Source organism: Trachypithecus francoisi, unplaced genomic scaffold (genome assembly GCF_009764315.1).
Source record: "Trachypithecus francoisi isolate TF-2019V2 unplaced genomic scaffold, Tfra_2.0 Contig01579, whole genome shotgun sequence".
Lineage (NCBI taxonomy): Eukaryota > Metazoa > Chordata > Mammalia > Primates > Cercopithecidae > Trachypithecus > Trachypithecus francoisi.
The window spans coordinates 3,375,798-3,391,837 of record NW_022681442.1 but is presented as its reverse complement, the minus strand read 5'-3'; the positions used below and the strand labels follow the sequence as shown (position 1 = coordinate 3,391,837).

Here is a 16,040-nt window from a genome sequence, read left to right as displayed (position 1 = left end):
ATTTACACTCTGCAAGGGTGTGGAACGCATACCAGACATCACACAAATTTTGCAAATGATAAAGAAGCACCTGCCCTAACCCCAAGCAGACAGACAACAAGGGCCAGGATGGGTTTTAGAACACTCTGACCTGTGAGAGAGGTGGACAGGCCTGCACCAGCTGTATTTCTGTAGTGACATACACAGGAGTATCACGCAGGGAGCCTGTCCAGTCACAGAGGCCTTGGACTGTACTGTCCACAGTTTTTGTTTGTTCTTCAGGTGACATTGAGAGCTCCCCTTGGGAGGCTGGGGTAGGGATGCTCCTTAGGAACCTCACTGGAGAGATGAGTCAAGCAGGTATCCAAACCCAATGACCTGGCTCAGGGCTTGACATCACGGATGCTTGAGATGTGGCTGATGAGCAGGAAGCTGATTGGGGCCCTTGCAGGGCAACACACAACAAACCAATCAAATCTCCTTCCTGAAATCATTGTGCGCACTGCGGGAGGGGTTTCCTGCCAACACATCACGGTATTATTTGCTCCCTCATGAAGAGCAATAGCAATGAAACCCACATTTCCAAATTATGGAGTGCTGTGTGCCTGCATGGCAGTCCGTGCCGGGAATACCAGGGTGGGGGTTTGGTGACTGTGTCCTGGAGATGCCTGGGGGGTCTGGGAGCATCTGCACAGCACTGAAATCAGTTTCTCCAGCTGTAACCAGACTGCCAGATTCCTGCAGCTCATCTAGAGGACCTTTGCAGGAAACCCAGCAAACGGTAGGATCCCAGCCACACGAAATCATTTAGTTATGTAGTTACAGTTGAGTTTATGGAGTCGCCGTTTGCCATGTTCACTCTCAATGACAGCCCAGGATGTGGGCTGGGGCCTGACCCCTCTTCCCTGACCAAACTGACCACTGAGCATGGCTCTCCCTCCCTTCCTCCTCAGCCTCTCCAGATGGTGAGGAGCCCTAGATGCACCCACCTGCAAACTTTTATCTCACTACAGCAGAAAGACCTCTTCTTCAGGACTAACTGACCTACTGCAGGCTCCTGCCCTTGGAACTTGCCAGCAAATTCACTGGCAGGATCCATGTCAAATCAGGGTTGCCAGAGGAAAGTCAGGACATGTATTTTCATCTGCTGACTTGGGGCTGCCCTGGGTCAAATCCCCATCCCTCAACTCAGCACCTCTGTTCCAACAAAGCAGACACGGCTGCGGTTGCAGGTAGTTCTCGAAATACAGCAGGCCATTCCTGCAGGACTAAAAGTGGCTGCGATGACTTATTGGCCAAGAGAGAAAATGACCATCCAGTCAAGTCGTAGAAATGAAAATGGAACGTAATGAACCAGTCTCTCTTACACTGGCCTGTCTGCCCCACCCACACTTAGTTTCTTTCCCCACTCTCCCTATAATGAAAATACCATGGGTTTTAAGACCATTTCATCACATACTTTGTTGGGCATCTCCTGTGGCTGGTCACTGGGATACAGTAACCAGGAAATATACAGTCGGCCCTCATGAATGAACAAAACTTACAACCCCAGGAGGGGAGCCAGAAACTCAATTAGTGGTTTGGTTTCCACAATGCTACGTGCTACAAAGAGGTACAGAACAATTCCAGGCAAACTACGAACACGCCCCAGCCTGGAGGACAGGGATGGGGTGAGGTAGCCCACAGGCAGGAAGCCGCCCTTAAGCTGAGCTCAGGACTGGATGCAATGATCTTGGTGGGGCCGGAGTGAAAGTTTCAGGCAGCGAAAACAGCAGGGAGTGTGTGCTGGTTGGGGATGCCTGCCAAAGGGAGGCAGGAGACAGTGGGTACAGTTGAGTAAGAAAGCCCAGGAGAGGCTTGGGGACCAGATCGCACAGGCCCTGGGAGGCGAAAAAGTAAAAACAGCTTCTATTTATTGGGAATGTCCTATCACACGGAAATTCACTTGGAAACTGAAGCTCAGAGAAGTTACCATGCCATGGTGGGAATGGGTGGGTATTTGTTCTCAAATGTAGTCAGCCCAGGGCAATGGGCAGTATTTGTCAGCTCCCTCCCTCCCCAGCATACAAAGTGAAGGAGGGTTGTGTAGAAGTGGTGTTCATCTATTAAACACAGCGGTAGCCCTTGAATGAACGTTTCTAATCCGTCAACAGCCCTGTAAAATGAAAACCACTCTTAGCGTGCGCTTGAAATACTGTACTTACTAGGGTGAGAAAAGGTGCTGACACGCTTCAGCAAGATTTCTGGTTAGAATTAACTCTGAAGGATTTTTCTACTAAACAAAATATTCCACTCCACAGGCATATGGCTGGATACAATTTTTCTCTATGTGAGGGTCATAATTACTACTAAGTCTGAAGTGTTAGAACAACTTGATCATAGCAACATTCCTACTAAAGGTTTTGAAGTGGGCCTACCTAGAAGGAAGCGTTTATGCATCATACCTTCCCAAGTGCCTCCGCTAAGAGCCGCTCTTCCTTGAATACCCTCCCCCGTTCTGCTCTGGCACAATCCCCGTACTCTTTGCAGCCCTGTGAAGCCCTTAGATGTCCCCTCCCTGCCCTTCTATTCCCTCCCTCAAGCAGAATGTCATTCTCCCTTATGATCATGGGCGATGCTGTTATAACACTATCATGGCAGCCAATACAGCACAAGTCAGTACCACTGATTTCTGCATTCATTCAGCGAATATTCATGTCACATGGCTCCCCGCCAGACACTGGGGAGACAAGTGTGGAGATGGGGGGTGCACTGACCACACAGGGCACTTGCTGGGGGACAGCTACCCTGTCTGATGTGCTATCCTCACCTGCACCTGGCAAAGTGGGTAAATGGGGAGTCCGGACAGGTGATTTGGCGAATGGGGGGCTATTCTCTGATTTGGGGAACACTGAGAGGACAGGTGACAAACTGGAACGTAAATGGAGAAGAACAAGTTATATGTACAGGCCTGAAGCTGGAGAAGGATGTCTAAGCTTCAAAGGAGACTTTGGAGGCAGCAGCTCACAAGGAAGTGATCCTGAAATCGTGGCTGAAGGGCTGAGTGCTCAGTCCCTCCAAGCACGACGGTGCTTTTCAGAGTACTGGCGTCACTTCCTGTACCGGGTGGTATCGGGCTGCCAGACAGAGTCAGAAAGAGAACAGGCACGAGCAGAATCAGCAAACTTCTGGAGCTTTCAATGACAGGGAAGCCGGAGAAGATGAGGAGCCAGGTTGAGGTCATGATGCGCCGCAGCCTGGGACCCTGAGATTCTGCGGGTGAATGTCTCAGGTGAGAGCAGTCCTAGTTAGAAAAGTATTCCCGAGAGACAAAGGCAAGCCACGAGTCACTCCTTACAGAAAGTCACTCTTGGTCCCTAAAGATGTGCTCACAAGTCATTCTCCAAAGCACTTTATTTTGAGAAAGGAAAGGACACCAAAAATAGGACTGGCCTGTGCAGATGTGCCATCGCCTCAACATGGGGACCAAATGCCCCGGGCCTAGCCACTGGAGACAGATCTTAAAAGCTCCATTCATCAGTGCACTCACCCTCTCGTTCATGTTTACCAAGTGCCGGCTCAGTGCTGGGACAGACGAGCATAGGTGTTCCTGCCATCATGCCCTGGAGGACACAGGCAAACATTTAAACAATGACACAGTGTGACAAGGGTCACAGTGAAGGCTGCTGTAGGGTGGCTGTGGGTGATGATAGACCTCAAGGCTTCATTCCGCAAAGCTGAGAGCAAAGCATGGTCCAAACTCCTTCCCAACGCCTCCAGTGCTCAACTGTTCTCAGTCCAGGAGGCCAGCAGTGCTCCCAGTGGAGTTTACGAGGCCAATGTAGACCCAGCAAATCCAAAGTTTTCTTCCCTTAAGCAGATTGACAGTCTTACTTACAGAATTCACTTGTAATTTATGACAAAAACTGTACTAGAACTTACCACAAAACTAACTTTATTATATTTTTCCCAGTTCGATTTTTTTTGTTAAACATCTTCACTGTCCCGGTGACTTCTGGTTCTTATTTTCTTGACACACACAATGTCCTCAGCCTATGTGGGAAGAAATGAAAAAGAACTCTTAAGTAATTTAAACACCCATTTTTGTCATCGACCTCCTCTGCAAAACCTCAAAGGCTTACTAGGTATTATGCTGGTCCTTAGTTGTAGAAAATGAATGTTGAGGCTAGAAATAAGTTTTAAAATATATTCCATTAACGTTGTTTTTCTTGACTTGAACTGCTGTTATTATGCAGTTTTTTTACACTTAAATAATGTGATCTTTTCATACAAAAGTTCCTAATGCATTTTAAGCTAATACATAATAAAACAAAATTTCTTCATCAATGCACACATTTTCACAAACTAAAAAATGTCACTCAGAAAAAGTGAATCCAACCAGGACTAAGTCTTTTGGGTCTTCTAAACCAAGCAGCTCCCATAGACAGAACTATCCCCAACTTGCATGCAGGGGACCTGCCTTGGCCTTCACTCTTACAGGAGTTCTCACCTCTTGGCTAAGGGGGAGGGACCATGGTGAAAAGCATGGCTATAAGCTTCTTACTGGAAAAAATCTGTTATATATGCATTTTCTAGGACTACCGACACCCACCGAAGAACTCGGCAATAGAGGAGCATGTATGTGTTGGGCGTCTCCTGGGTGCTTGTGTGTGAGAAGAGGCTGGAACGCCCCTGGCAGGACACAGCGGGCCTGGCTCAGCCTTGGGCCTGGTTGCTCTGTGTTCAGGAATCATCCTAGTTAAAAGATTTGCTTTCACCCTTCTTTTGTTTCATTCTGATGAAGCAGCACCTTCCAGACTGTGAATTTGGGGAGCGCCTAGAGCCTGTGCTTTATTGTAAGACTGGACGGGTGACTGTGCTCACCCACATCAGCTGTTGCATCCCTGGTGTCCCTGTGGTCTCTAGGACCTTGTCTGGCACTGTCAGATATCTTCTGCTTCCAGCCTGCCCCAGAAGTAGTCTCTGACTTAGGACACCTGTGTGGGCATCAGTGTCCTTGTTGAGCCTCCCCTCCTCCCTCTCTGGAACAGTCTATGGATATCTCCCCACTAGGACTTTCTGCCCACCATCCAGACACACAAGCCCTCCGCCTCCACTGGCTGCCTGGCTATGCAGCAGGTATTGGGGAATCTTTCCTCTTCTTGGCAGTTGAAGCTTCCTAATTTGTGCTGAACGTCTGTCTGGACAGCTGTACTTGCCAGAATTCTGTATCTGAAGAGGTTATTGCTATATCAGTTTCGTTTGCTGAACTCAGAATATGGTAGTTTTAGGTCCAAATTTTGTGTGTGCTAAGAATTAAATTTATACCACTCACAAACAGGGAGCAATTCAACCTATTTTTATTTTAGCTAAACCAAGTATTCCCCAGAAGAACACTAATGGAATCTAATCATTCTTATCGATTTGTCCACATGCTTGTAATTATGTGTGGCTAAACTTGATGTGATTTCAGTAGCACTTAAAGTTCATTAGCTTAGTCTTTGGCTGGAGGAGGGTTGGAGGGCAGAAGCACTCCCCACTGATCAGGAATTCTCACATAGTCAGCGTGTGTCTCAGGGCCACCCCAACCTCTGTTCCTTCTACCTTTCCAAAGAATTCCTTGGACATTTTTCTGTTTCAATCGTTTTTTTTTGGGGGGGAAAAGAACTTTTCTGTTTCAATAGGTGTTTTTGAACTACAGAAAGGCTGAAGACATCTACCTGCAATTGTATCATGAGGTACATCATAAGCAGTCAATTAGCCACTAGACAAATTCCTTTTCTTTCTGAAGAAAGTCTTTATAATGTGAATTTGCTATTTGAAGTGGAATCCCCAAAGCAGACACAACAAAATATAACTAAAATGACAAAATGTATGTCTTAGGATAATGCTCCTTCCATGAATGTAACTGGGAGCTGGCAGAGTGCTGTTGAAAATAATGCTTTTTGTTTGCCTTTGCAACCTTGGGCAAAACATACATCAGGGCCGGGCGCGGTGGCTCAAGCCTGTAATCCCAGCACTTTGGGAGGCCGAGACGGGCGGATCACGAGGTCAGGAGATCGAGACCATCCTAGCTCACACGGGGAAACCCCATCTCTACTAAAAAATACAAAAAATTAGCCGGGCGAGGTGGCGGGCGCCTGTAGTCCCAGCTACTTGGGAGGCTGAGGCAGGAGAATGGCGTGAACCCGGGAGGCGGAGCTTGCAGTGAGCCAAGATCGCACCACTGCACTCCAGCCCAGGCGACAGAGCAAGACTCCGTCTCAAAAACAAAACAAAACAAAACAAAACAAAACAAAACAAAACAAAAAAACAAAAAAAACCATACATCAAAACAGTCTCTTTTAAAAACAGAAAAGAGTAAAAATGGCTTACCTTCTTTGGATTTTCTGCACACCTCTTGACACTCCGCGTTACTCTCTGCGCAGATTCGCTCTCCAAAGTGCTTCCTGCAGACTGGCTTTTCGTCTTTCTTGATCTCAAACACATGGAGTCTGAATTTCCTGCTTCTCCTTTCCCTTCCTGATTCTGCATGAGAACCCCTGCGCTCTTCTGCCCTCCGCTCTCCTCTGCCACCTTAGTCTGGGAGCTCTTATTCTGTCTCACAGACCTCAAGCACCTTTTGTTTTCACTGACTTTGCCTCTAGGTACGGGTTTCCGGGCTCCATCATCTGGATTCTGAATGCCCATCTCTGGGGAGGTCTTCATGGGCTTCACTTCATTTCTGTTTATTTCTATTCTTTCTGCTAACACCAGGACCTCAGTTATTTGCTGTTCTACATCAGTCTTATTTTGGCGTCTGGAGCGCAGGGATATTCCCTAAAGAAATGAGAAGACATCCACAGAATTCCAATAATTAGTAAAACAAACTTCAAAATTCAACAGGGATAACAATCAACAACAGTAAACTAAAAGGAGAAATCATTTGAAAATTACACACTGATGAATTTTCTAAGAAACCTGTCATCTAAGACAGTCAAGGTAATGCCTTGGTACTTTGTTCCTAGGGAGAAATGACCATCTCTGCTGACAAATTATAAATAAGGCATTCAGGATAAATTTCAGTAACAATGCCTAATAAGACATATATCAAATCTAATTTTTACAGTTTATAGAAAGAAGCTCCATTATTCATTCATTTACAGAGAGTAAATGAATTTCTATTCCTTTAACCATCACTGCTAAGGCAGAATAGGAAATTACCATTTCTGGAGTTTCCCCAAACTTCTCTGGATGCAGTAGGAACCTCTAACAGTCCGGACAGTTTCCCCCTTCTCAAGAATACACACTCCCTATTGATATTGTTCTGATAGTTAAAATAGTGACATAGATATTATTTTTAACCCAGTCCTGGTCTTGGTGAAAGTATCTGGAACATAGAACTGAACGACCCACCTATCCTCTGATCAATTTTTCAAACATTTGAAGATGAACATTACTCATTTGGCTCTTGAGAAACTCTTCTAAGTTTGCATTAATCATTTTATCATTTTTGACTAGTTCTTTCCCCAAATTAGTCTGTTCCCTCTATAGGTCCCAAGATTCTTTACCATGGCCTGCAGTTATTCACTGTGTTAAATGGAACCCGTTCGGGAAATGATAACCACTTACGTCAGGTTACATGCAAAGTATAACACAGAAACTGACAACTATCCAAGATGATATTGGGTGATGCTGTAATACTTCCTCTCACCTTATTTTCAGGGACCGAGTCTTGTAATTTGTGTTCCTCTTTGTTGGTTTTCATGTTGTTGCTGTTCAGCTCTTCCACAGGTTCAATTCTTTTTGCAGAAGTCCTCAAACTTCTCTTCATGATGACCATGGGTTCCGGTGATTTACCTCTCGCCCTGGGAGCAACCCTCTGCTTCTTGCTGGCTGGCAGCTCCTCCGCGATTTCCTCCGGCGCAGGCATGCAGTGCAGCCTCTTGGTTCCTGTGGTGCTTCCATCTTTGCCACCTCCCCTCTCGAAGGGCAGGGGGGGCAGGGAAGTGTTACTTTTGCTTTGTGATTTTACAGGGTCTGTGGTACTTACCAGGTCTCCCACGGGTTCTACTTTAGGGGCCCGAAGAACTCTTCTGGATGTTTTTAGAGGTTTTCCACTGTCAGGTGTTTTCTTTGGAGCGCTTGTAAAGCTATCAGCAGCACCGTTTGCCAGTTCCTCAGTGTGGCCTGGTGTTTGAGAGAGCTCTTGGAAGCTGGCCAGATCTTCTAGGGGTTGGGCCTTTTCCTTAGGTGCTCTTGGCCGTCTCCTGCTGCCAATTACATCTTCTGCTTCCAGCTTCCGCTTTACAGGTTGCTTAAATGCTTTCAAGCCTTTGTCCTCACCTACCCGCTCTTTGTCCCCTGATGTTTGTGTGAGACTGCCGACTGCCAACAGCTCCTCCTTCACTGCTGCTTTCTGGGCACGTGTCCTGGGCCGTCTCTTTGAACTTGTTGAGGTGTCTACTAGTTCTGGTGATGATTTGCAGGGTATTTTAGTGGTTTTGTCATCAGTCATTGATTCTTCAGTGTGACCTGGTGCTGGGTCTTTGAAGTCAGCCAGGTCTTCTAGGGCTTGGGCATTTCCCCTGGGTGTTCTTGGCCGTCTCCTGCTGCCAGTTATACTTGCTGCTGGAGCCAGTGTCTGTTTTGCAGATTCCTTCAATGCTTTGATGCCTTTATCTTCACCTACCGGTTCTTTGTCTGCATCCGTGGTTTCCCCTGATGGTTGTGTGAACCTGACTGCTGAAGGCTCTTCTTTTACTTGTACCTTCTGCACACGTGTCCTGAGATGCCTCTTTGTGCTTGCTGTGGTGTCTACTACTTCTACTGGGGGAGATTTGCAGGGTATTTTAGTGGCTTTGCCAGCAGTCAGTGGTTCCTGAGTGTGACCTGATGTTTCAGAGAGCTCTTTGAAGCCGGCCAGGTCTTCTAGGAGTTGGGCCTTTTCCTTAGGTGCTCTTGGCCTTCTCCTGCTGGGTTCCTCTTCTACTGGGTTCGGTTTCTTCTTTGCACGTTGCTTAAATACTTTGATGCCTTCATCACCACTTGCTAATTCTGTGTGTGTGTGTGTGTTTTGCCCTGATGTTTGTGTGAGCCTCTCAAGTGCTGAGAGCTCTTCTTTCACTTCTTTCCTGAGACGTGTCTTGGGGTATCTCTTTGTGCTCGTGGCAGTGTCTGCTGGTTCTGCTGGGGGAGATTTACAGGGAATTGTGTTTTTGTCAACAGTCATTGACTCTTCAGTGTGATCTGGTGCTGGGAAGAGCTCTTTGAAGTCAGTCAGGTCTTCTAGAGCATTGGCCTTTTCCTTACGAGTTCTCAGCTGCTTCTTGCTACCAGTTACATTTGCTGCTGAGTCCAGGATCTGCTTTGCAGACTCCTTAAATGCTTTGATGCTCTTACTACCTCCTGTTGGCTGTGTGTGTGTTTGCGTAGTCTTCCCTGACGTCCGTGTGAGCTTGTTGACTGCTAGGGGCTCTTCTTTCATGTCCACTTTCACCAGGGATATCTTAAGCCTTTGCTTGGAGCTTCTTGAGGTTTTGAATGACTCTGGCTGTGGAGAGTTGCATGATACTTCTGTCATTTTGTCATCAGTCATTGATTCCTCAGTGTGACCTGGTGTTTGGAAGAGCTCTTTGAAGCCAGCCAGGTCCTCTACAGCCTCGGCCTTTTCCTTAGGAGTTTGTGGCCGTCTCTTGCTGCCAGGTAAATTTCCTGGCAGGTCTAGATTCTGCACTCGAATTTCCATAAATGTGTTATTTTTCTCATCACTTACTGCTGGTTTGGGTGTGTCCATGGCTTTGCCTGCTGACGGCGTTAGTTTCCTGAGTGCTAAAAATTCTTCCTCTACGTCTGCTTTCCTGAGACTTCTCTTGGGCTGTTGCTTTGTGCTGGCTGGGGTGTCCGCTGGGTCTGGTTGTGGAGATTTGCAGAGCATTTTGGTAGTTTCCTCATCAGTCGCGGGCATGTCAGTGTCTGATGTCTGGAAGAGCTCTTTGAAGCCAGTCAGATCTTCCAGAGGCTGGGCCTTTTCCTTAGGAGTTTGTGGCCGTCTCTTGCTGCGAGGTAAATTTCCTGGCAGGTCCAATTTCTGCACCGGAGTTCCCAGAAATGCTTTCATGTCTTTCTCATCGCCTCCTGATGGTTTGGGCATGTGCGTGGCTTTCCCTACTGACGGTGTTAGCTTCCTGAGTGCTAAGAATTCTTCCTCTATGTCTGCTTTCCTGAGACTTCTCTTGGACTGTGGCTTGAAGATTGTTGGGGTGTCCACTGGGTCTGGTTGTGGAGATCTGCAGGCTATTTTGGTAGTTTTCTCATGAGTCGTGGGCTTGTCAGTGCATACTGGTGTCTGGAAGAGCTCTTTCAAGCCGGCCAGGTCTTCTAGGGGTTGGGCTTTTCTCTTAGGAGTTCTCGGCTGCCTCTTGCTACCAGTTACACTTGCTGCTGGGTCCAGTCTCTGTTTTGCAGTTTCCTTAAATGCTTTGATGCTTTTATCCTCACCTCCTGGTACTTTGTCTGTGTGTGTGGTCTGTGTGAGCTTCTTCAGGGCTGAGAGCTCTTTCTGTACATCCCTTTTCCCCAAAGGCGTTTTGGGCCGCCTTCTTGTGCTTGTTGGGGTGTCCACTGATTCTGGTGGTGGAGATTTGCAGGCTATTTTGGTAGTTTTGTCATCAGTCATTGATTCCTCAGTGTGACCTGGTGTCTGGAAGAGCTCTTTGAAGCCGGCCAGGTCTTCTAGTGATTGGGCCTCTTCCTTAGGTGTTCTTGGCCACCTCTTCATCAAAGTTCCATAGTTTGCTGGATCCAGCATCTGCTTTGCAGATTCCTTAAACATTTTGACGCTCTTTCCATCTCCTGCTGTCTCTCTGTGTGTCTGCGTGGTCTTCCCTGACGTCTCTGTGAGTTTGCCGACTGGAAGGACCTCTTCTTTCACGCCTACTTTCCCCAAGGATGTCTTGAGTTGTCGCTTGGAGCTTGTTGGGGTTTTGACTGGGTCTGGTTGTGGAGATTTGCAGTATACTTCTGTGATTTTGTCGTCAGTCATTGATTCCTCCATGTGACTTGGTGTCTGGAAGAGCTCTTTGAAGCCAGCCAGGTCTTCTAGAGCGTTGGCCTTTTCTTTAGTAGTTTGTGGCCGCCTCTTGCTGCCAGGTAAATTTCCTGGTAGGTCCAGTTTCTGCACTGGAGTCCCCACAAATGTGTTGATGACTTTCTCTTCACCTACTGATGGTTTAGGCGTGTGCATGGCTTTACCTGCTGATGGTGTTAGTTCCCTGAATGCTAAAAATTCTTCCTCTACTTCTGCTTTCTTGAGGCTTCTCTTGGGCCGTTGTTTTGTGCTTGTTGGAGTGTCCACTGGGTCCGGTTGTGGAGATTTGCAGAGTATTTTGGTAGTTTTCTCATCAGTCGTGGGGTTATCAGTGCATGGTGTCTGGAAAAGCTCTCTGAAGCCAGTCAGGTCTTCTAGAGCCTGGGCCTTTTCCTTAGGAGTTTGTAGCTGTCTCTTGCTGCCAGGTAAATTTTCTGGCGGGTACAGTTTTTGCACTGGAGTTCCCATAAATGTGTTGATGTCTTTCTCTTCATCTCCTGCTGGTTTGGGTGTGTGCATGGCTTTGTCTGCTGATGGTGTTTGTTTCCTAAATGCTAAAAATTCTTCTTCAACATCTGCTTTCCTGAGACTTCTCTTGGGCTGTGGCTTGGAGCTTGTTGGGGTGTCCACCGGGTCTGGTTGTGAAGATCTGTAGGATATTTTGGTAGTTTTTTCGTTAGTCATTGATTCCTTAGTGTGACCAGGTGTCTGGAAGAGCTCTTTGAAGCTGGCCAGGTCTTCAGGGACTTCAGACTTTCCCTTAGGAGTTCTCGGCTGCCTCTTGCTGCCAGTTAGACTTGCTGCTGAATCTAAGATCTGCTTTGGAGACTCCATAAATGCTTTGATGCTCTTACCATCTCCTGTTGGCACTGTGTGTGTGTGTGTAGTCTCCCCTGACGTCTGTGTGAGCTCGCCAACTGCTCGGAGCTCTTCTTTCATGCCCACTTTCCCCAGGGATGTCTTCAGCCGTCCCTTGGAGCTTGCTGGGGTTTTGTCTGGGTCTGGTGGTGAAGATTTGCAGGCTGCTTTGGCAGTTTTATCATTAGTCATTGATTCCTCAGTGTGACCTGGTGTCTGGAAGAGCTCTTTAAAGCCAGAGAGGTCCCCTAGAGCCTGGGCCTTTTTCTTGGGAGTTTGTAGCCGTCTCTTGCTGCCAGTTAAATTCTCTGGGAGGTCCAGTTTCTGCACTGGAGTTCCCACAAATGTGTTGATGTTTTTCTTATCACTTACTGCTGGTTTGGGTGTGTGCATGGCTTTGCCTGCTGATGGCGTTTGTTTCTTGAGTGCTAAGAATTCTTCCTCTATGTCTGCTTTCCTGAGACTTCTCTTGGACTGTGGCTTGGAGCTTGTTGGTGTGTCCACTGGGTCTGGTTGCGGAGATCTGCAAGCTATTTTGGTAGTTTTCTCATGAGTCGTGGGCTTGTCAGTACATATTGGTGTCTGGAAGAGCTCTTTCAAGCCGGCCAGGTCTTCTAGGGGTTGGGCTTTTCTCTTAGGAGTTCTCGGCTGCCTCTTGCTACCAGTTACACTTGCTGCTGGGTCCAGTCTCTGTTTTGCAGTTTCCTTAAACGCTTTGATGCTTTTATCCTCACCTCCTGGTACTTTGTCTGTGTGTGTGGTCTGTGTGAGCTTCTTCAGGGCTGAGAGCTCTTTCTGTACATCCCTTTTCCCCAAAGGTGTCTTGGGCTGCCTTCGCGTGCTTGTTGGAGTGTCTGCTAATTCTGGTGGAGAAGATGTGCAGGGCATTTTAGTAGTTTTGCCGGCAGCCACTGCTTCCTCAGTATGACCAGGTGTCTGGAAGAGCTCTTTAAAGCCAGCCAGGTCTTCTAGAGCCTGGACCTTTTCCTTAGGAGTTTGTGGCCATCTCTTATTGCCAGTTAAGTTCTCTGTCAGGTCCAGTTTCTGCACTGGAGTTTCCACAAATGTGTTGATGTCTTTCTCTTCACCTACTGCTGGTTTAGGTATGTGCATGGCTTTGCCGGCTGCCGGTGTCAGTTTCCTGAATGCTAAGAATTCTCCCTCTACATCTGCTTTCCTGAGACTTCTCTTGGGCCGTTGCTTGGTGCTTGTTGGGGTGTCCAGTGGGTCTGGCTGTGGAGATTTGCAGGATATTTTAGTGGTTTTGCCGGCAGCCACTAATTCCTCAGTAAGAACAGGAGTCTGGAATAGTTCTTTAAAGCCAGCCAGGTCTTCTAGAGCCTGGGCCTTTCCCTTGGGAGTTTGCAGCTGTCTCTTGCTGCCAGGTAAAGTTCCTGGCAGGTCCAGTTTCTGCACTGGAGTTCCCATAGAAGCTTTAATATCTTCCTCATCACCTCCTTTTGGTTTGGGTGTGTGCATGGTTTTCCCTGCTGATGGTGTTAGTTTCCTGAGTGCTAAGAATTCTTCCTCTACATCTGCTTTCCTGAGACTTCTCTTAGGCCGTTGCCTTGTGCTTGCTGGAGTGTCCACTGATTCTGGTGGTGGAGATTTGCAGGCTATTTTGGTAGTTCTCTCTTCAGTCATTGATTCCTCAGTGGGACCTGGTGTCTGGAAGAGCTCTTTGAAGCCGGCCAGGTCTTCTAGTGATCGTGCCTCTTCCTTAGGCGTTCTTGGCCACTTCTTCATTCCAGTTACGCAGGCTGCTGGGTCCAGGATCTGCTTTGGAGACTCCTTAAACATTCTGATGTTCTTGCCATCTTCTGCTGGCTCTCTGTGTGTGTGCGTGGTTTCCCCTGACGTCCGTGTGAGCTTGCCGACTGCTAAGAGTTCTTCTTTCACACCCACTTTCCCCAGGGAAGCCTTCAGCCGTTGTTTTATGTGTGTTGGGGAGTTTATTGGTTCTGGTTGTAATGACTGGCAGGGCATTTTAGTGATTTTGCCCTTCTCACTCTTTGGTGCCTTGGCATGATCTTGGGTTTGGAGGCGATCCTGGCCACATGCCGTGTCTTTCGTGTGTTCTGTATCAGGCAAGCTCTTGAGATCTGTCAGATCAGACATTGGTTCACATTTTGGACCCCAAGTTCTTCTTGATCTCTTCACTGCTTTCATCTTTTCATCATTTTCTTTTAATTCAATATTTTCCTTATATGTCTCAAAAGGTCTTTCTATTTCCTTCATCTCTCCTTCTCTCCTTTGTTGTAGTAGTGTTGCCTTCTGACATCTTTTTAGGAGGCGCTCAACAATGTCTGTATTTGTTTCTTCGCTCTTACTTTCTATAGGTAGCTTCTGTATATTTCTGAACTCCATAGACCTTCTTAACTTGTTTACGATGGATACTGTTTTTGAAGGCTCTGTCTCAGTATCTGAAGTTTTTGTCTCCACGGAAGTTATTCTGTAGGTGTTCCTGGGAGTTTTTGCTATGTTTCCATTTTCTCTAATAGACTGCCGTCTTAAGGGAGGGCTTGCAGAGCATTTATCAGATGGCTGTTTTGCTGAATTCTGTGCACTGAAGAATACATTTCCTCCTGAAATAAAAACATATACAATAAATACATTCTATTAGTATCTCATGTCAATCGAGTATTATAGCCTCATAAAATATAGTAAAAAACTAAATATTCAGCTTCGTATTCACTTAACAAGGCTACTTATGTGTCTATAAATCTGTTTTATAAGAGCCATGCACAATTAAGAATAATATTATTTGGTGCTACAGTGGGGTCATCATTAAGCAAGTTGGATGCTGAAATGATTATAGAAGGTAAAAATATTGCTTAAGAAGGATCCTCCAAAGGTTGCCATGCCCTGTGTCACTGACGTAAATATAGGCATTTTTTCCTTCAAACATTAGAAACAAACAGCTGTTTCTTGCCTTAAATCACCAATAAAATAACATGGATTATCCTTGTGTGGTTAGGGTCCATATTACACAGGAAATATTTACCTACCACAAACATCTTCAGGGTAGCAAGCTGTTCCCTCTATGACAGGAACACAGTGACCAGTGCCAAATGAGAGATTAGTTGGATTCTCATCTCCCATCTCACACTCATCCCGGGCCTGCTCCCACCTAGAAGGTTAGCAGGAATAATTGTACAGTATACAAACTGTTATCTTTCTGTTTTGTAATTGGCAATAATTTTGAATTTGAGTAATTTATATGTAAATATGGTGAGACACCATTGTACTTTTTTGCTATGTCTCCCTGGTTACTTATAATAAAGAAGCCAAAGGTGTCTTTCACATTAACGGAGTCTGTCTTTCTACGTAAGTCAATGAATGCCAATGTTAGTTCAACTGCTGATTGAAATCTCCCTTTCAATTAGAACAGAGAAGACGGAAATGGTATTTTCTGCCAGGAACATTTCTTTTAGAGAAGGAATATCATACTGCTTCTAAAAAAATAATACTGTATGTTCCTATCCCAAAACATCACAGTGGTAGGAAACAAGGAAACCGACCAAAACTCTCTGAGGTGGGCAGCAGAGGTTCTTCTCCTGAATTAGTTGCTTGACCTTGTTTTCCAAGCAAATTCTCTGAATTTGAAATGGCGACGTGACATGTGCTTGTCAACTGTGGTTGCTCCTTCACTGGGGTCTTGAACATTTCAGCTATTCCTGTTACATGAAGATATATGAAAAGTGATTGACATATTGCTAACATGCAAACAACCATCCCAGTCCTCACATGTAACATGCAAATGGTGGGAAATAACAGCAGATTCCTCCCTTGAATTCCTGGTATATAGGCCTCATAAAAAGGGTTGTTCCATCAATAATGTACTCATTTTGTAAAAAAGAAAGCAAAGAGAAGATATGTTATGCTCTTTGCTTTGCTTTTCTTGGAAAGGAAACAAATGAAGTTAGTTGACCTCTGTGGTCCTTCTAACTAGACCCCACACCTGAGCTCTGGAGCACGGAAGCTGGTGATAGGCTCCTGAGACCCACAGGCCTCCCTGCTGGGATGTAGAGGCCAAATGCCTTCATGTTTCTCAAAGTCTTGGGTGCTCAGTTCTAGGTTTTAAATAAAAATAACATGTGCCCACATTTTAGAAAATGACAAAGAGCTGCCCATTTTTAGTACTGTCAAGTAATAA

At 46.3% G+C, this 16,040-nt stretch overlaps 1 protein-coding gene across 7 annotated transcripts in view; it reads right to left on the bottom strand.

The window, feature by feature from the left end:
* Positions 1 to 1,414: 1,414 nt before the first annotated feature.
* Positions 1,415 to 16,040, bottom strand: part of MKI67 (marker of proliferation Ki-67) — a 31,321-nt gene continuing 16,695 nt past the window's right edge. For all 7 annotated transcript variants that reach the window (XM_033178945.1, XM_033178983.1, XM_033178959.1 and 4 more), the window contains 4 exons: positions 15,406 to 15,561; positions 7,652 to 14,469; positions 6,334 to 6,777; positions 1,415 to 4,011 (listed from right to left, as the gene is read on the bottom strand). In XM_033178945.1, coding sequence (XP_033034836.1) covers positions 3,946 to 4,011; positions 6,334 to 6,777; positions 7,652 to 14,469; positions 15,406 to 15,561 — 7,484 coding nt within the window. In that variant the 3' untranslated portion in view covers positions 1,415 to 3,945. The remainder of the gene's footprint in view (positions 4,012 to 6,333; positions 6,778 to 7,651; positions 14,470 to 15,405; positions 15,562 to 16,040) is intronic.